Below are 21,228 nucleotides of genomic sequence, written 5' to 3' on the forward strand. Positions count from 1 at the left end.
GTCCCTTGTAAAATTCAAAGGAAGACTGCACCTCAAGCAATTTATCCCATCTAAAAGGGCAAGGTTTGGAATAAAGCTCTATAAAATGTGCAAAAGTTCAACCGGATACACATCCGCTTTTCGCATATATGAGGGGAAAGATAGCCAACTAAACCCACCAGGATGCCCTACTTATCTGGGGACATCTGGAAAAATTGTTTGGGAGCCGATAAGTCCATTTTTTCAAAAAGGCTACAATCTATATGTGGACAATTATTACACCAGCATACCCCTATTTAAAAGTCTGGTTGAACACAACATCGGGGCTTGTGGGACCATCCGTAAAAACCGTCAGGGGTTTCCACAACCATTGGTCAACCAAAAGTTTCAAAAGGGGCAGTCAGGGGCTGTACGCAACGGAGCGCTGCTTGCCCTGAAATATAGGGATAAGAGGGATATTTTTGTCCTCAGCTCGATCCACACAGATGCCACAAGGGCCACTGTAGAACTAGGATCCACCACTCCGAAGCAAAAACCTGTGTCAGTCATTGACTACAACAAACACATGGGGGGGGTGGACCTTGCAGACCAGGTTCTACAGCCATACCAGGTATCAAGAAAGTCCTATACCTGGTATAAAAAGTTGGTTATTTATTTGTTTCAGGTGGCCACATACAATTCTTTTGTGTTGTACAAAAAATCAGGAAATTCAGATCCTTTTCTTGATTATCAAGAAAAGGTAATTGAAAATCTTGTCTTTCAAAGTGTTAGCCCCGCTCATCCATTAGAATCTGAGGATGTGAAAAGACTCACTGAGCGACATTTTATTGCACTTATTCCAGCAACGGAAACAAGAAGGAACCCCCAGAAAAGATGTCATGCATGTACTAAGAGAGGAATGAGGCGTGATACCCGCTGCTATTGCCCACAATGCCCATCATTGCCAGCCTTATGCGTCACTGACTGCTTTAAAATCTTCCACACAGAACCACATTTTTAAACTGTAAAAATGTATCCCAATTTGTCATTCAAACATTTGGTTCATTTAGTGAATGACACATTCGAGTAGAGCTCACTTAATTTCCAGGGGGGGTTCTCCAGAATCTAAACCTTCCATTGCGTGCTTGTTTCTGGAAATCATCCATTGAGTTAAAATGGTCACTAAACCCATAGATGAATTCCCAGAGGGGTTTCATTTCCAAAATGGGGTCACTTCAGGGGGGATTCTTTAGCTCTGGTACTCTGAAAAGTGCCAGAACAGCATAATCCCCCCTGAAGTGACCCCATTATAGAAATGACACCTCTGTGGGAATTCATCTATGGGTTTAGTGACCATTTACCTATCTACTTATTTTCCCACCACTAGATTAATTTATACAGAGGAGTAGATTGTAAAATTCGGTCACTTGTTGTGGGTTTCCTCTGTTTAGGCACCTCAGGGGCTCTCCAAATGCAACATGGCGTCCGCTATCCATTCCAGTCAAATTTCCATTCCAAAAGTCAAATGGCGCTCCTTACCTTCCAAGCCATGCCGTGCGCCCAAACAGTGGCTTTGCACCACATATGGGGTATCAGCGTGCTCAGGAGAAATTGCACAACACATTTTGGGGTCCATTTTTTCTGGCTGCCCTTGTGAAAATTAAAAATTTGAGGCTAAAGTAGCAGTTTTGTGTTAAAAATGTGTTTTTTTATTTTCACACTTCAACATTATAAAATTCTGTGAAGCCCCTGGGGGTTCAAGGTGCTCACCACACATCTAGATAAGTTCCTTGAGGGGTCTAGTTTCCAAAATGGGGTCACTTGTTGGGGGTTTCCTCTGTTTAGACACCTCTGGGGCTCTCCAAATGCAACATGGCGTCCGCTATCCATTCCAGTCAAATTTCCATTCCAAAAGTCAAATGGCGCTCCTTACCTTCCAAGCCATGCCGTGCACCCAAACAGTGGCTTTGCACCACATATGGGGTATCAGCGTGCTCAGGAGAAATTACACAACACATTTTGGGGTCCATTTTTTCTGGCTGCCCTTGTGAAAATTAAAAATTTGAGGTTAAAGTAGCAGTTTTGTGAAAAAAAGTTAAATGTTCATTGTTTTCTTCCACATTCCAAAAATTCCTGTGAAGCACCTGAAGGGTTAATAAACTTCTTGAATGTGGTTTTGAGCACCTTGAGGGGTGCAGTTTTTAGAATGGTATCACTTTTGGGTATTTTCTGTCATAAAGGCTCCTCAAAGTCACTTCAAATAAGATGTGGTCCCTAAAAAAAATGTTTTTGTAAATTTTGTTGTAAAAATGAGAAATCGCTGGTCAACTTTTAACCCTTATAGCTTCCTAACAAAAAAAAATTTTGGTTCCAAAATTGTGCTGATGTGAAGTAGACATGTGGGCAATGTTATTTATTAACTATTTTGTGTGCTATATCTCTCTGATTAAAGGGCATGAAAATTCAAAGTTTGAAAATTGCAAAATTTTCAAAATTTTCGCCAAATTTCCGATTTTTTCACAATCAAACGCAAGTGATATCAAAGAAATTTTACCACTATCATGAAGTACCATATGTCACAAAAAAACAATCTCAGAATCAGGGGGATCCGTTGAAGCGTTCCAGAGTAATTACCTCATAAAGTGACAGTGGTCAGAATTGAAAAAATTGGCCCGGTCACGAAGGCAAAAACAGGCTCTGGCGCGAAGTGGTTAACTACCTATGACATTCCTTAGTCTACAACAAAAATGTAAGCATGACCCCAACTCAGAAGCAGAGCCTGCTACATACTTGCATAACAGGCATTAACTGCAACACAGCAATCAGAGCACACACACACCGGTCGCTGCAGTTTAACCATTTAAACAGTGCTGTTAATTCCTGAAAGCGGCATATAAAATGACATCAGCTGCCCACAATAATATTTCGGAAAATCAATGGGTTACCGTGGCAGCTCCAGTAACTGCCATCTTTGTACTCCTGTGAAGCTCAGCCTGAGGCGGAGCTCCATAGGATTACTGCAATTCCACTATATACCGCAATACAATAAAAATCAACTCCCTTCCATGTCTCAACTCCTTCAAAGATTTAGAAATTAAAAAACAAAAAAACAAAAAACACAAATTGGTAATATTGAGTCCAAAAATTCTGATCAAAATATAAAATTTAAACTGCAGGTTAGACGTCACCACCCCAAAAATAAACAAAGTAAAAACCACACGCCTGAATTGCCATATTTCAGTCACAGCACTTCCCCTAACTTTTTTCTCCCTCTCTTCAGTTTCACAGCACTTTTTTTTTGTGGGATGAGATGTAGGCTTTCAGTGTCACCATTCATTACACAACACAATGCACTGTAAAAAAAAAAAAAAAAAAAAATACAACCCTTTCGCAACCTTGGGACTTTTCGTTTTTGCATTTTCGTTTTTTGCTCCCTTTGTTCCCAGAGCCATAGAGTTTTTATTTTTTGGTCAATATGGCCGTGTGAGGGCTTATTTTTTGCGGGACAAGTTGTACTTTTCAACGCCATTACTAGTTTTACCGTATCGTGTAATTGCAAAAAAAGTGCAATACCACAGTTGTTTTTTATTTATTTTTTTACCACGTTCACTGAATGCTAAAACTGACCTGTGATTCTTATTCTCCAGGTCATTACGAGTTCGTAGATACCAAACATGTATAGGTTCTTTTATATTTAAGTGGTGAAAAAAAATTCCAAAATTTGGTAAAAAAAAAATATATATATATAGCGCCATTTTCTAAGACCCATAGCGTCTCCATTTTTCGTGATCTGGGGCTGGGTGAGGGCTTATTTTTTGCGCGCCGGGCTGACGTTTTTATTGATAACATTTTGGGGTAGATCCGATGTTTTGATCGTCCGTTATTGCATTTTATTGCAATTTTGCGGCAACCAAAAAACGTAATTCTGGCGTTTAGAATTTTTTTCTCGTTACGCCGTTTACCGATCGGATTAATTCTTTTTTTATATTGATAGATCGGGCGATTCTGAACGCGGCGATACCAAATATGTCTATGTGGTTTTTTTTAATTATTATTTTATTTTGAATGGGGCGAAAGGGGGGTGATTTAAACTTTTATATTTTTTAAATTTTTTTTATATTTTTAAAAACTTTTTTTTTCCCACTTTTTGCATCCTTCAATAGTCTCCATAGGAGACTAGAAGCAGCAACTATCCGATCGCCTCTGCTACATACTGGGGATCAGCAGATCCCCTGTATGCAGCAGAAATGGTCCTGTGCTATGAGCGCCGACCACTAGGTGGCGCTCATAACGACCAGCTCATGACAACCGCAGGCGTCTGCTGCAGACCCTGGGTTGTCATGCGCGCCCATCGGTGATCCGCGATCACATGACGGGGTCGCCGATGGGCAGGGCTTAGGACGTGCTTCCCGGAAGCGCACGTTAAATGCCGCTGTCGGAGAATGACAGCGGCATTTAACATGTTAACAGCTGCGGGTGGATCGCGATTCCACCCGCGGCTGTTGCGGGCACATGTCAGCTGTAAGAATCAGCTGACATGTGCTCGGTTCAGTGCGGGCTCACCGCCGGAGCCCTCATTGAACCGGGGGAGGTAGCCTGTGACGTACTAAGACGTCACAGGGAGTAAAGTGGAGGGGTATTCCCATCTCCAAGATTCTATCCCAATATGTAGTAGGTGTAACAATAATAATATTAGCAAATATCTCCAATTAGAAATGTAGTATAGTTTTTCAGATTCGCCATCTCTCTTATCTCATGTGCAGGCATCGCAGGACCTTCGGTATCCATGGTTAGGTCCACCGATAAAGTCACAGTTAGCTATTTGCTAGTGGTCGTAACCATGGATACCTAAGGTCCTGTATTGCCTGCACATGAGGTAAGAGATAGCGAATCAAAAATACTATACTACATTTCTAATTGGAGATATTTGCTAATATTATTATTGTTACACCTACTACATATTGGAATAGGATCTTCTAGATGGGAATACCCCTTGAAGTCACAAGAAGAAAACCTCCGGAGTCCTGAAGGGTTTAATATGCTGTTATTTGTGGCATCTATAAATACACATATACAGTAGATCCATCACCAGATTTCACAATTCAAGCTGCATACTTTGCTCCAATGAGACTCATGTACATACTTTCAAAACGTGTGTTAAAGCCATTCTGATATGCATTTTCATAGTTTTCTTGCTCAATATAAAAAGCTTTTTTTGCAATCTAACTGACCAGTCAGCCGCATTCAATCTAGGATCTATTTAATTAGTGTTAGCAATTTGTATTCGGAGATCTGACAACAAATCCTTTTTGAAAGATAAAACTCAGAGAAGACTATAGGTACCAATGAAGTGTGGTACCTGGATATTACTGCTAAAGATAAAAAAAAGATAGAAGCAGAAAACATAAGATGGTTTATTGAAAATTTACAATAGACTAAAGTTTCTTACTCATCTGACTAAGATTATGGAAGGCTGGGGTTTTCTGCGAGGAGGAGACCAGAGCTTGTCCATTTTTTATTGCAGATGTTATCTGTAAAGCTTGTTGTTGGACATGTACTATCCTTGGATGAGACATCTGTTGTGTGGTAGTACCCCTAAAAGGTACAAGTATAGTGCCACTTGTCTTAACCTAGAAAAGAAAAATAATGCAAAGAAACTGAATTTGTAGAAAAGGCTTATGATACAATATAAAAAATTTTGTTATTTAGTAGACAATCCATTTCTCGTCTTGTTCATTGGCGGAGTAAGTTGGGGACAAACCATGGGTTATAGCAACTGGCACTGTCACTAGGAAGCAGACATTAAGTAGTTAAGCGTTTGCTCATCCCACTAGCTACAATCCTCTTGCAAGCACTGAACTGAATCAGTTAGTATCAAGCAGAAGTATAGAAACACCTACCGTATTTTTCGGACCATAAGAATCACCAGACCATAAGATGCACCCCAAAGTTTGGGGTGGAAAAAAGGAAAAAAAATATTTTTTATAAGATGGGGGGGGGGGGGGGGCAGTCTTATAGTCTGAACAGGTATCTTTCCTGGGGAGGGGGGGGGGCAGTGGAGAGGGGGGTCACAGGAGGCAGGGTCTTTTGGGAAGCCGGGCCAGGTGCTGGTGGCCTGGGACTAGGGGTCTGGAGGCCTGGCGCTGATGGCTGGCGCTTGGGGTATGGGGCCTGGAACTGGTGGCCTGGGGCTAGTGGCCTGGTGGCTGGCACTGTGGGCCTGAGGCTGGGGGCCTGGTGGCTGGCCTGGGTGCCTGGTACCAGTGCCGGTGTCTTGCTGGCGTGGCAGAGCGGTTTCCAGTGTGAGCAGCCATCTTTCTGAAGCTGTGATCTACAGGAAAATGGCCGTCGGCGTGGCAGAGTGCATGCGCCGGCTCCGGCAGCCATTTTCCTGTAGATCACAGCTTCAGAAAGATGGCCACGCGCACCGGAAGCCGCTCACAGCAAGATACTGGTCCCGGTACCCGGCAAGACCCTGGCCCCCCGCAAGGCCCCAGCCCCAGGCAGATACCAGCCCGCCTCACCTTCTCTACTGCTGCCGTCTCCCAGCCGTCGCTACCTTCCTGATGGCCCTGTGATCCCACTCCACCACCACCGGTAAGTTACTGTCACACCATAAGGCACACCCCCCATTTTCCTCCCAAATTTGGGGGAAAAAAGTGCATCTTATGGTCCGAAAAATACAGTATATGGTAACCATAAGCAAGAACCTCCAAGATACTTTATATTGTGGGAAAGTACTACCCTTAAAGGGAGTAGATATTGCATACTCATTGGAAAGAATTGGGTGAGAACTGTGTCCCCCAATAAAAGCAACCAGAAAGGTTTTATAGCGAGAAAAAAACAAAACAAAAAAACCCACAAATATCCATCTACATATATACATACAAATAAATCGTTCTCCTTCATGTCACTGGGGGTTACAGACCGTAGTACATTCAAAAGCAGCCCCTAGGGGGATCTATAGAGTAATTGTCATGGACAGGCTTGTACTATGGAAGAAAACATTGCCAGACTAAATGCAACTTGGGGGAGGAGGGGGTTGGAGGGAGAGAATGTCAAGTGCCCATGGTATTGGGGTGTGGGAGGGGTGTGTTCGAGGCTAAAATTCTCAGTGAGGAAAAAAATGCCGAAGTGGAATGACCTTTTTCTGGTGAATACCAAGAAGGCATGTTAATAAATCAAGGACCAAATAAAGTTCTTATGAAGACAGGTTGATTAAATTGATTTTTTTGCCAAGGAGAAGATGTGAGGACTTGAATAATCTTAATTCTCATTGGCAGATGAGAGCATGGATGTTTTACAGTTCATTCAGTAGGTTTTTTGAACAACGCCCCAGATACAACTCCTAGTTTGACTGGAAGATTGGACTCTTGATGAGTTTCAAGAAGAACCAACCCGACGCCAGTAAACGCTGAAGCCTAGGTGAAGCAAATCAAGGGTAATAAGCACTAGAACGTGTTCTACTTGAAGATGCATCAGAAGCAGATAAGTGCAATCATAATAGATCTGGACTGATACCCCCTGCCAAACAGATCCTTATGAAAAAATGTGACATGACTGCAATGCAGAGTCCATAATATACAGTTAGGTCCGTATATATTTGGACAGAGACAACATTTTTCTAATTTTGGTTCTAGACATTACCACAATGAATTTTAAACAAAACAATTCAGATGCAGTTGAAGTTCAGACTTTCAGCTTTCATTTGAGGGTATCCACATTAAAATTGGATGAAGGGTTTAGGAGTTTCAGCTCCTTAACATGTGCCACCCTGTTTGTAAAGGGACCAAAAAGTAATTGGACAGATTAAATAATTGTAAACAAAATGTTCATTTCTAGTACTTGGTTGAAAACCCTTTGTTGACAATGACTGCCAGAAGTCTTGAACTCATGGACATCACCAGATGCTGTTTCTCCTCCTTTTTGATGCTCTGCCAGGCCTTCACTGCGGTGGTTTTTCAGTTTCTGTTTGTGGGCCTGTCTGAAGTTTAGTCTTTAACAAGTGAAATGCATGCTCAATTGGGTTGAGATCAGGTGACTGACTTGGCCATTCAAGAATATTCCACTTCTTTGCTTTAATAAACTCCTGGGTTGCTTTGGCTTTATGTTTTGGGTCATTGTCCATCTGTAGTATGAAATGACGACCAGTTTGGCAGCATTTGGCTGGATCTGAGCACACAGTATTGCTCTGAATACATCAGAATTCATTCGGCTGCTTCTGTCCTGTGTCACATCATCAATAAACACTAGTGACCCAGTGCCACTGGCAGCCATGCATGCCCAAGCCATAACACTGCCTCCGCCGTGTTTTACAGATGATGTGGTATGCTTTGGATCATGAGCTGTACCACGCCTTCGTCATACTTTTCTCTTTCCATCATTCTGGTTGAGGTTGATCTTGGTTTCATCTGTCCAAAGAATGTTCTTCCAGAACTGTGCTGACTTTTTGAGATGTTTTTTTTTAGCAAAGTCCAGTCTAGCCTTTTTATTCTTGATGCTTATGAGTGGCTTGCACTGTGCAGTGAACCCTCTGTATTTACTTTATGCAGTCTTCTCTTTATGGTAAGAGCTCTTTTAGCCGCAATATTTTTATTTTCACGAGGGTACTAGGAGAAATTGGACCCCAAAAGTTGTTGTGCAATTTCTCCTGAGTACGCTGATACCCCATGTGTCGGAGAAAACTACTGTTTGGGCGCATGTCAGGGCTCGGAAGGGAAGGAGTGACGCTTTGGAATGCAGACTTTGATGGAATGGTCTGCGGGCATCATGTCACGTTCTCAGAGCCCCTGATGTGCCTAAACAGTGGAAATGCCCAACCAGTGCCCCCTTTTTGGAACGGATACCTAATTTGTCAATTTTATAATGTAGTATTATACGCCAGTTGTGTAGGACAACCTGACAAACACTACACAACTGAAGTATGACAACCTGACGAACACTACGTCAGCTGTGTAGTGTTAGTCAGGTTGTCATAAGTCAGAAATTAATTCAATAGTCCATGGAAGTATGGTACCTTTTGAAGCAGTCTTTCATGCAGAGGCCAGGTTTGTCGGGGCAGGTGTCACATTGGTAAATGGTGTCCTTGCGTATTCCCCTTCGGTAACACACTCGGCACTTCTTTTGTGACTTACCTTTTTTTCCGCTGTGAGGGATCTGCCCCGGGAAATGCTGGCCCGGTACAATTCGAGGTCCTTCAGTTCCAGAAGTAGTGGGGCCCGCTCCGCCACCACTGCCAAATATCAGGGCCTTGATAACTGTCTCCTGAAAGTGAAGATACGACGCAGAAGTCTGGCCTGCACATTTTGACAGAAGGAAAGCGTTGTGCATTGCCATCTGAACAATGTGCACCATACCTTGGCCTTTCTCAAAGCACTGTAAGGCTGGAGGACTTGTTCGGAGAGATCAACTCCTCCCCCCCCCCCCATGCACTTGTTGCACCCCACTACACAGTCTGGTTTGGCGACCTGTGTAGTGGAACCTCGTACAGTGCCGAGGGTGCTGCCATCACCATGTATGGTGGTCAAGAGAAGGACATCCCTCTTGTCCTTGTACTTGACCACCAACAGGTGGTCGCTACATTGGGCTCTGCTCTCACCCCTTCTGAGCAGCTGCCCAATTAGCGTTTTTGGGAGGCCTTTCTGATTTTTACGGACAGTATCGCAGGCTGCGGTACGTCGCGCAGAGAGGGTTTTGAAGAGAGGGACACTGGTATAAAAGTTATCCACGTACAGGTGATAACCTTTATCCAGCAGTGGGTGCACCAAGTCCCACACAATTTTCCCACTCACTCCCAGAACAGGGGGGCATTCAGGGGGTTCAATCCGGGAGTCCTTCCCTTCATAAACTCTAAACTTGTGAGTGTACCCTGATGTACTCTCACAAAGTTTATACAGCTTGATTCCGTACCTGGCCCTCTTACTGGGCAGGTACTGCCGGAATCCAAGCCGCCCCTTAAAAGAAATTAAGGACTCATCCACGCAGATGTCCCTTTGGGGCACGTATACTTCAGCAAACTTGTTGTTGAAGTGTTCGATGACCGGCCGAACTTTGAAAGAAAAATCAAAGTTCAGGTCATCGCGTGCAGGACACCTTGCATTATCTTGGCAATGCAAGAACTTGCGGATGGCCTCAAAACGTGTCCGGGTCATGACCATTCGGAACACTGGAGTGTTATACAAAAAGTCAACACTCCAGTATTGCCGAACCTCTGTTTTTTTCAGGATCCCCATATGAAGGACCAGGACCCAAAACTTCATCCTTTCTTCTGCGTATACAGGAGACCAGTTAGAAAATGATGGAGGGGTTTTGTTCCAAAAATTGATGAGCACACAAATTAGTTTGGCCCACCATGAGGTTTATAAAATCCTCAGAGAAAAAGACTTTGAAAAAGTCTATTTCTGTGAGGCCGGTGGTGTCAAACTTGATTCCTGATTCCGCCACGAAATCAGGAATCAGTGGCTCAAAATTTTCGGGGGGCAAGGTCCATACGGGATCAGTAGTGGGGGGCGCTGGAACATCTTCTCTCCTGCGACAACTGCGGGGCGGTCCAGCAGCACCTGAGGAGGAAGAGGAGGATGATGAGGCATCGGAAAAGTAAAGAAATGTGGGATCCTCGCCCTCGCTGTCAGTCTCAGTGTTGGAGGGAACAATAGCGTATGCCTCCTCCGCTGAATAGCGAGTTTGGGATGAGCCGGACCATTTTTTTTTTCTCGTGTATGTGGTGAGTGTGTGTGTGTGTGTGTTTGTGTGTTTGTGTGTTTTTTCTGAGAAAAAAAAGGAACTACCGTAGGTGGTGCAAACAGCGACCACGAGTGCGGATCGGTGAACTATGCCACCAATCAACTCTCGGCAGCTGCTGGGTGTGTGCGCGAATGTGGTGCTAAGGTGGTGGTGGGGGGGGAATTGACAGGGACAAGAAAAAGTCCTGAAAAGCAGAAAGCATGGTCGTTGATCAGTGACGTAGACACTGCTCAGCCGCTGCAGGACGCATGACAAAAAAAAAAAAAATAATCTGGGGGGGGGTTTGGAGGTAGGGGTGGATGAGGGGAGAACAGACATGGACTTACCAAAGTCTTCTCTGTTCTTTCAGCAGGATCAGCAGCAGGTTCTGGAAGAGGCTCTGGAGCAGGATCCGCAGCAGCATGATAAGGAGCTGCAGACCCAGGCCCCTGGAGACAGCAGCAAGATGCAGAAGCTGGAGACAGCAGCAGGACGCCAGAGCAGGAGATCCAGGACCCTGGAGACCGCAGCAGGATGCCGGAGCAGCAGCAGCAACTGGAGCAGGTAGGAGAAAGGTCTTGTAGTGTAACAGAAGATTCTGTGGCACTACAAGGCCCAGCACAGCGCAGATCAGATGTGACCGCTCTGTAGAAATCTTCACCAAGTGTGAGGATCTGCAGGGCGGTCACAGGGGGGGGTGACAGGCAGGTCACAGGCCGGTCACCACCCGGTCAGGTACTCTGATTGGTGCGATCGATGATGACATCGATCGCACCAATCAGAGATGGCTGGGGCCTGGGCACGCACCACAGGGGGTCACAGGGAGGTGACAGGCAGGTCACAAGCCGGTAACCGCCCTGTCACCTGTGTTCAGGTACTCTGATTGGAGCGATCAATGTAATCATCGATCGTTCCAATCAGAGCTGGTTGGGGGCTGGCTGGGGGATCTATGACATCACAGGGGGTCATGGGGAGGTGACAGGCAGGTCACAAGTCGGTCACCGCCCCGTGACCGCCCTGTTATCGCGCGGTCCCGCTGTGATCGGTGCGATCGATTTGATCAGCGATCGCACTGATCCTAGAAGTTTGGGGAGAGGGCTGGGGTTACTAGGCAACAGCCTAGGATCGGTGCTCTTTCGAGCACCGATCCTAGGCTGCACATCACTGTTTCCGGCAATCTGATTGCCGGAAACAGTGAGAAATCCTGTGATTGGCTGTTCAGAATTGAACAGCCAATCACAGCGATCGTAGGTGTGAAGGGGCGGTGACACCCCCCCCCCCCCCCCCGAGATGCCGGCGCCATCTACCCTAAGGTAAGATGGCACCGGAATTTTAATGCCATCACCGAGACTTCGGTCGCGGTGCCGCATTAAAGATAGGGCGTATTAATACATATCTGGTCCATAAGGCCCAGGGCACAGATACGTATTAATACGCCCTATGTCGTAAAGGGGTTTAAAAAAAAAAGTTATAGCACCTTATCAGGAGTGATCTCTGGGGCATGCTCGGACCACGCGGCACTCAATGGATCATTCCTTTCGGCCTTGTGTGCGTGTATGCTTTCTTAGCTTTTGGATTAACTTGCCCAATAAATGGTAGTTTTTGGTTGGCATTTTAAAAAACATTCCTTAGTATTCTGGGTTGTGCACGCGTCTTCTTGTGCAAAGTGGCTTCGGAGATAAGTGGCAGTTATTTCAGAGGCCATGGACTAACACCCGTCTTCTTCTCTTTTCACACAGGTACATTCTCTGCTCCTGCACATTCCTCTGCTTGCTGTATATGTCACCATCTAATGCTCTGCTTCCCTGATTCAACTTATTGGTACAATTCTCCGCTTGATATTTCCGCTTTATCTGTCTCACTCCATTCAATACTCACATATGTCTGTCCTTTCCCCACTGTAGATTTTATCTGATATTTAGAGGTGCCAAACTACAGAGCCTACAGAGTCCTAGCTCTGTCTTTGATCACCCAGCCATCTCCTGGGAGGTGAGCAGCTGCTAATTTAGCCACAAGCAGCTCCCACAATGCCCCTCACCTGATGGTTTAGTGTGCCCTATATATTTAGAAGCTCCTTAAGGGGTGCACGTGTGCTGGGTTGTGCACACGTCTTCTTGTGCAAAGTGGCTTCGGAGATAAGTGGCAGTTATTTCAGAGGCCATTAGTCAGGGCAGCAGTCAGGTAACCAACACTTTGACCACTTACTCTCTTTTAACTATGTTTCTGTTAGCTTTCACTTTTTCCTCTGTAGTCCTCCACTTTCTAGTAACCCCTCAAATCCCTACACCTAGTAAGGAACTGTTCATCTCTCCCTCCATCCTCCATTCATCTCACCTCCTGCTCAGAATTATTCCTCAACATTCAATCCGGGATCTCCAAACACAGAGCCACCTCATGCTCTCTCCTGCACCCACCTGCTAACACTTTCTCTGCTCCTCCTCCCTGCTGGAGATATCTCTCCAAATCCTGGTCCTCCTCGCCATGTCCCCACAGTTACTTCTACCTCCTATCCACGACCTTCCACAAACTGTTGCAACCCTTCTAACCTCATACCCATCCAACTAATCCTTAGTAGCAACAACAGGAGCTCTATGGAATGCTTGCTCCGTCTGCAACAAGCTTTCCTACATCCACGACCTTTTCATTACTAACAAACTTTCCTTCCTCGTCATCACCGAAACCTGGCTCACCCCCTCTGACAGCCTCCCCAGCTGCACTTTCGTATGGCAGATTCCACCTTTCCCACACCCCCCGCCCCAACGGCAAACATGGTGGAGGCATAGGTTTTCTCCTGTCAGATACCTGCGCTTTCACCCAAATCTCACTGCCACCCTCCGTTACACTCCCCTCTTTTGAGGTGCACTGTGTGCGCATCTATTCCCCCTCTGACCTCCAAGTGGCAGTCATCTACCGACCCCCAGGGCTAGCCACCACTTTCTTAGACCACTTCACCACCTGGCTGCTTCACTTCCTTTCCGCTGACATCCCCACTATCATAATGGGTGACTTCAACATCCCCCATTGACACTTCCCACTCGTGTGTCTCTAAGTTCCTATCCCTCACTTCCTCCTTACTCAATGGTCTTCTGCAGCTACTCCTAAAGATAGCCACACGCTGGACCTCATCTTCACCCGCCTCTGTTCCCTATCTAACCTCTCTAACTCACCTCTCCCTCTCTGACCATAACCTCCTCACATTCTCTATCCTCTCCTCTCCAGGTGCACAATCCCCACTCCACAAACTTACACACGCTCTCAGAAACCTCAAACACCTTGACCTACACTCATTCTCTGAATCCCTCCTCCCTCTTACAGATATAAATTCCTTACACAATGCAGATGTTGCTGCCGCTTTATATAACACCACAATAGCTGCAGCTCTCGACTTGATTGCCCTTCTCACACATACCAAAGCTCACACAATCAACAGGCAACCCTGGCACACCAAACTTACTAAAGAACTGCACGGGCCTCCAGGGTTGCAGGGCGGGGATGGAAAAGGTCCCACTCCATCGAGCACTTCATCGCATTCAAACAATCTCTCACTATTTTCAAGTCCACACTCACTGCAGCAAAACAAACACTTCTCATCTCTCATATCCTCCCTGTCCCACAACCCTAAACAGCTATTTAACACTTTCAATTCTCTCCTTTGTCCCCCAGCACCTCCTCCCTCTTCTCTCATCTCAGCCGAAGACTTTGCCTCATTCTTCAAGCAGAAGATTGACACCATCGGACAAAGCTTTTGCCTAAAGTCTGCACAACCCCTCCTCATATCTACTCAACCTTCCTCCTCCAAACCCCACTTCTCCACCATTAAAGAAGGTCAAGTCTCCTCTTTACTCTCCAAACACCTCATCACCTGCGAACTTGACCCAATCCCACCTCATCCCTAACCTTACCACAGTCTTCATCCCAACCCACCTCTTCAACCTGTCACTAACAACTGGTGTCTTCCCCTCATGTTTCAAACATGCCTCAATCATACCCATCCTCAAAAAGCCCTCCCTTGACCCATCCGCTCTGACTTGCTACCGCCCCATATCACTTCTCCCCTATGCCTCAAAACTACTAGAACATGTCCACCTTGAACTGTCCTCCCACCTCTCCTCCTGTTCCCTCTTCAACCGCATCACTCGACTGAAACTGCCCTGACCAAAGTCACCAACGACCTACTAACCGCCAAATCCAAGTGACACAACTCCATCCTCCTCCTTCTGGACCAGTCATCTGCCTTCGACACAGTCGACCATTCCCTCTTACTACAGATTCTCTCATCTCTTGGCATCACAGACTTGGCCCTATCTTGGATCTCCTCATACCTAACAGACAGGACATTCAGTGTCTCCCACTCACACACCACCTCCTCATCTCGCCCCTTATCTGTCGGTGTCCCCCAAGGTTCAGTTCTAGGACCTCTGCTCTTCTCCATCTACACCTTTGGCCTGGGACAGCTCAGAGTTTCACGGCTTTCAGCATCACCTCTATGCCGATGACACAGATCTACCTCTCTGGACCCGATATCTCCTCCCTACTAACCAAAATCCCACAATGTCTGTCCGCCATCTCATCCTTCTCTGCCAGATTTCTAAAACTTAACATGGATAAAACAGAATTCATCATCTTTCCACCCTCTCATTCATATCCCCCATCTGACCTGTCCATCAACGTCAATGGCTGTTAACTCTCCCAAGTCCCATAAGCTCACTGCCTTGGGGTAACCCTGGACTCTAATCTCGCCTTCAAACCACATATCCAAGCCCTTTCCACTTCCTGCTGACTCCAACTCAAAAATATCTACCGGATCCGTGCATTCCTCAGCAAAGACTCTGCAAAAACACTAGTGCATGCCCTCATCTCCCGCCTTGACTACTGCAACCACTTGCTCTGTGGCCTCCCTTCCAACACTCTTGCGCCTCTCCAATCTATCCTAAACTCTGCTGTCCGACTAATCCACCTGTCCCCCCGCTATTCCCCGGCCTCTCCCCTCTGTCAATCCCTTCACTAGCTCCCCATTGCCCAGAGACTCAAGTTCAAAACCCTAACCATGGCATACAAAGCCATCCACAATCTGTCTCCTCCATACATCTGTGAGCTAGTCTCCTGGTACTTCCCTGCATGCAACCTCCGATCCTCACAGGATCTCCTTCTCTACTTCCCTCTTCCCACAATCGCATACAAGATTTCTCCCGCGCATCCCCCCTACTCTGGAACTCTCTACCCCAGCACATCAAACTCTCACCTACCATGGAAGCCTTCAAAAGAAACCTGAAGACCTACCTCTTCCGACAAGCCTACAACCTGCAGTAACCACCGCCCCACCACATTACTGCATGACCTCATCTACCCCCACCTACTGTATCCTCACCCATCCCTTGTAGACTGTGAACCCTCACGGGCAGGGTCCTCTCTCCTCCTGTACCAGTCGCTGACATGTTTTGTTAAGATTATGTAAATGTTTTTGCTATGTATATCCCTATCACATGTAAAGCACCATGGAATAAATGGCGCTATAATAATAAATATTATTCTGGCCCTTCGTAATCACCTCACACTGATCAGAGATCTAATAGGTGAATCTGTATAAAGCAGAAATGTATGTCCTGAAGGATCTCAAAAATGCCTCAGACTAGTTGTCCATAGCAACCAGAGCTCAGCTTTCACTTTACTTCACAGCTTCAATGTTGAAAGCTGCACTCTGGCGGCCATAGGCGATCTGTATTGAATGTCGAGGTGAGTGGACGGTAACAAAGTTATTTGTGAATTTTAGAAGTTTAAAGACTTCATGGAAATGGATAAAAGACAAGAGATTATAAAGAGTCCATATCGTTCTAAAAAAACAAACAGATATTTGGAGGCAACCAACATGAGTGAACAGGATTCACAGTTTGCAAGCACATTGGCAAAAAACTAAAACTTCATAAATATTGAGTGGCATGTTTGAGTGAAATTGGTTACTGCATTCTTAATTTTTTCAGGTGTTTGTCTTTCAAGTTTTATTACAGAGATGCAATTGTCAATGTAAAATTCTCTCAGACGCCATATCGAGATGTAGGATTTAAAATTAACATCAAGTGCTGCTTTAACGATGTTTACATAGATTCCTCGCCAATTACTGACAAGGCATTTGAAATCAACAGTCGCATTGGTGTTTGACGTGTAGGTGTTGGACAAGAAGTCCTAAATTTATTTTGCGACTTAGACATTTGCCATATAATAAAATATCTTTCAACACAGTACAGTTTCTGGTGACTGGACATGGAAAAAAAGGATTCTCATCTTTATTTGGTGTATCCACTCTGTTTTAAAAAAACCGTTCGAAAAAAAAATCGTTGCCGTGGTTAAAAGGTGGGTGGTGTCAAGCGTGAAGTGTTTGGAACAAAAAAACAATATATGGTATGAAACACGAAGAAACGTGCTCCATAAATCAAGATGGCAGTGTGGGTAAAATGAAGATAGACGCCATCACTGAAAGAGTTTTGAGATCACAGGAGAAGCACAGAGTTATTTACAAAAAGTATATTGGGCACAGCAAAATATGTTGTGAAATTCTAAATGAGAATTCGTATGAAGATGAGGCTACTGTCGTGAAATAAGAATGAAGAAAAAAGTATGGGCATGAGACAAAAAAAATAAGAAAGGTATTGGTGGCAAAGGTTCTGGAAAGTTAACAGATACAGTTATTAGTGAACTCACTAAGTATTATGGCTTAGTTATTTGCAGACATGCAGACTCAGTCGAGGAAAGAAATATGGGCCACATACTATCATAAAAGTTCCACTGATTATAAACCGCCACATGACAACTGCCCACTGGGTAAAGAGCTGGTGCAAGTGGCGTAAAGACGAAAGTACAATCGCAACCTTCCATCACTATAAACCACCTCATATAGCGCATGTATTGGAGGTAATAAAGCCAATTATGAAGAGCTGTCATCGGATGATTTACTGGAATGTTATTTTGCAACAGAAATGCAAAAACAACAACGAATCACTCAACTCACTCATTTTGGTGCAAAGATTGTGAACATAGCTACTTTTTTGGCAATAATTATCTTTAACTAGGGATTTATGGCAATTCTTAAAGTAATCAACGTGATGGGAATGACTATTTGACAGCAAGTGGAGATGTACGTGTATACTCTGGACGAGGCTCATTTAAGTCGCTCGAAGAGGTGTTCGTCTAACTCTGTTCGAGATGACAGATCTAATCGCAAAAAAGAGCAGCTCAGTGGGAATTTTATGAGCATGAGGAAGGGAAGGATCACTATGGTCCTGAAATAGCTGATTGATGGTAAACGTGTCTGTATAATCAGTATGAAAAAACTAACGTGTCTTTTCAAAACCATTTTTTTCCTCAAATCAGTGGCCATGATATCTCCAGAACCAATTCGTCAATCCAGTCGGGCTTGTGCACACATTTTTACTATATAAGTGACCATCTCCTGTACCAGAATCAAGTTCTCAAGTTCTGTAATTTTGACAGGCCTCCATTTGTGCCAAAAATCGACTCAATTTTCAGCATGACACCATTTTTTTTTCATTTTCACTTTTTTTATTTTGCTACCAGAGATAGAGACCATCATAGTAGTTAAGAATCTCTTTGGTGTTTTTTTTTTGTTTTGTTTCAGACAAGTACAACAGCAGGGACTGTGGCCACCGTTCACCAGTTTTGTTTTCCTTGACCACATCACTGCATTTTTAACAGTACTTTATTTTTTTCAGGATATAAAAATGTACTTCAAACATATGTAAATATATTGTAAAAACCCTATCCCAAAGATCCTTCTACTTTATATAAAACCCCCCCACGCAAAAATAGCAGTAAAAATATCTGACGTCTGGACTAGAAGACCCCCTTAATACAACATGGAATGAAAGTGATGTTTTACAGAAAATGCCTTCATTGCTATATCCTCGATTTTCTCTGTTCATAATCTATTTTATTTAGACTGTTAACTGCAATGCTCATGAGTAGTGTTGAGTGATACCTTCCGATATCGGGAAATACCGGATCGGACAGATACCCCAAAAATATCGGATATCGCCGATTCCGATACAGGAAACCAATGCAAGTCAATGGGACACAAATATCGGAATGAAAATAAACCCTTTCTTTCCTTGTAGGTTAATTCTACATGAAGGAAAACAACTAAGAATAACGTAGAATGTATTACATGAAAAGCCGGCAATTCATCAGCGGCATACACCGGTACCCGACAATTTAGAACAGAAAGAATAAAGCATCACACATAGATTAGATAGATAGAAATAGGTCAGTCACATATATAAGAAGTACAGTGATAGTGTTGATTACTGTACTTGTCATTTAGTGTTAAAATAAAGGATTTATTAAAAAAAAAAAAAACTGGCATGGGGTTCCCCGTAATTTTAGTCTCTAGCGGAGGTTAAGCAGACGGCTGGGGCAGATGTTTGAAGCCCGGGAAGGGGGTAATACCCACGGAGCTTCCCAGGCTACTAATATCAGCCCCCAGCTGAATACCTAGCCTTTACTAGCTATTAAAATGGGGGACCCCCAAAAAAATGACGTGGGGTCCCCCCTATTTTAATAGCTAGCAAAAGGCTAGGCAGACAGCTGGGGGCTGATATTAATAGCCCAGGAAGGGTGCCATGAATATTGGCCCCCTCCCAGGCTAGAAACATCAGCCGTCAACCACCCCAGAAATGGCGCATCCATAGGATGCGCCAATTCTGGCAGTTAGCCTCGCTCTTTCCACTGCCCTATAGCGGTGGCAGTGGGGTAATAGGGCTGGGGTTGATGTCCGCTTATAATGCCAGCTGACATCAAGCCCAGGTTAGTAATGGAGAGGCGTCTATAAGACACGCCCATTACTAACCCCATAGTCAAAGTTAAAAAAAAACACAAACACCCAGAATAAAGTCCTTTAATTGAAATAAACACAATTCTTTATTGTTCTAAATTAAACCATACTTACTGTATCGCCCATTCCAGATGAAGCCAATGTCTTCTGCAATAAAAGTAAAATAATAAAGCAACCTCATCCTTACCTTTCCATGGTTCCCAGGACGGCTCCAGCTCTGCTACATTCACATGACAGGCTAGATCGCAGCCGAAAGCTGCCATCCAGCTTGCCATGCCGCAGACACTGAGAAGCGCAGGCATGCTTGCGCTCCTCAGTGTCTGGCTGATGTAGCCTGGGAAGATCCATGGGTATTACCCCCTTCCCAGGCTTCAAACATCTGCCCCAACCGTCTGCTTAACCTCCGCTAGAGACTAAAATTATGGGGAACCCCACGCCAATTTTTTTTTTTTTTTAAATAAAACCTTTATTTTAACACTAAATGACAAGTACAGTAATCAACACTATCACTGTACTTCTTATATACGTGACTGACATGTTTCTATCTATCTAATCTATGTGTGATGCTCTATTCTTTCTGTTCTAAATTGTCGGGTACCGCTGCTGAATTGCCGGACGACTTTTTTAAAGAGACTGTGAATGAAAACACTATTATTTTTTTTAATAAATCCTTTAACACTAAATGACAAGTACAGTAAGCAACACTGTCACTGTACTTCATATATGTGACTGACATGTTTCTATCTATCTAATCTATGTGCTCACGGCAAGCGCAGAAGAATTCTCTCACGCTGGGATGGCATTCTGATGACAGGCTGGATCGCAGCTGAGCGCTGCCATCCAGCTGGTCATCCTTCAGAGACACTGCAGAGCGCAGGCATTATGGGAACGTCCAATTCAGGTATTCGATATTCTAAAAGTATCGGAACTCCGATACCGCGAATATCGGTCGATACCCGATATTTCAGTATCGGAATGCTCAACACTGCTCATGAGACTACTTATGTTCGTATGGTTTCCCTTTTCCTGTCTTGGTGATATGTCTGCATCGCAGCACCTTACAAAATGACATGACATGTGAAAAACAACAAAAAAAAACAACCCTTATTTACAGTGTGCTTTTGAAGATAATGCCATTAACCAGCCTAAAGAGAAGCAAGTCTCTTAAAAGAATCTGTCTGCAGGTTGTCAGACTGTAAACATCTATGTTGACCATGTCCATTCCCCTGAATTATAGGTTTGTGCCTCAATTTTCTAGAAACCCATTGGCTATGTACATGTGCTCACAAGTGAGGGGGGCTTGGCCTGGACTTGAAGCTCTCCGACCTCTCCCCATTTCCTCACGACACAGGCATCCTGTGACCTACAGGTCATCTTCTCTGTGACCTGCTCCCCCAGTCGATACCTTGTGCAGGGTCAGTGATTCTCAGGTTGCACATGCACAGTAAGGTCCTGGTGACGTTGCGAGTGTAGATCTGCGCATGCACAGCATGGGAATAATGGGCAAGGCAGCAGGTCACAGAAGAGTGATCTGTGAATCACTGACAGGATACAGCATTAGGAAGAGAAATGGGGAGAGAGCTATAGAAAATCAACATCTCATATACTTAGAAGGTTTTTAGACCCTAAACGAGAACCATCTGACAGGATCCTTTTAAAAAGTATCAAGTAAATGAGCGAAATTGTAAATTATGAATATTATTGGA

The 21,228-nt window shown here is 44.5% G+C and overlaps 1 protein-coding gene across 1 annotated transcript in view; it reads right to left on the reverse strand.

Annotated features, from left to right (window-relative positions):
• The window catches only part of LOC141228647 (RNA exonuclease 1 homolog), a 195,430-nt gene that overhangs the window by 114,654 nt on the left and 59,548 nt on the right, over positions 1-21,228 (reverse strand). Inside the window, exon 4 of the mRNA XM_073667344.1 lies at positions 5,408-5,588. Coding sequence (XP_073523445.1) covers positions 5,408-5,588 — 181 coding nt within the window. The remainder of the gene's footprint in view (positions 1-5,407; positions 5,589-21,228) is intronic.

This window comes from Phyllobates terribilis, unplaced genomic scaffold (genome assembly GCF_046119375.1).
Source record: "Phyllobates terribilis strain yellow unplaced genomic scaffold, ASM4611937v1 Scaffold_1__5_contigs__length_1240528914, whole genome shotgun sequence".
Taxonomy (NCBI): domain Eukaryota; kingdom Metazoa; phylum Chordata; class Amphibia; order Anura; family Dendrobatidae; genus Phyllobates; species Phyllobates terribilis.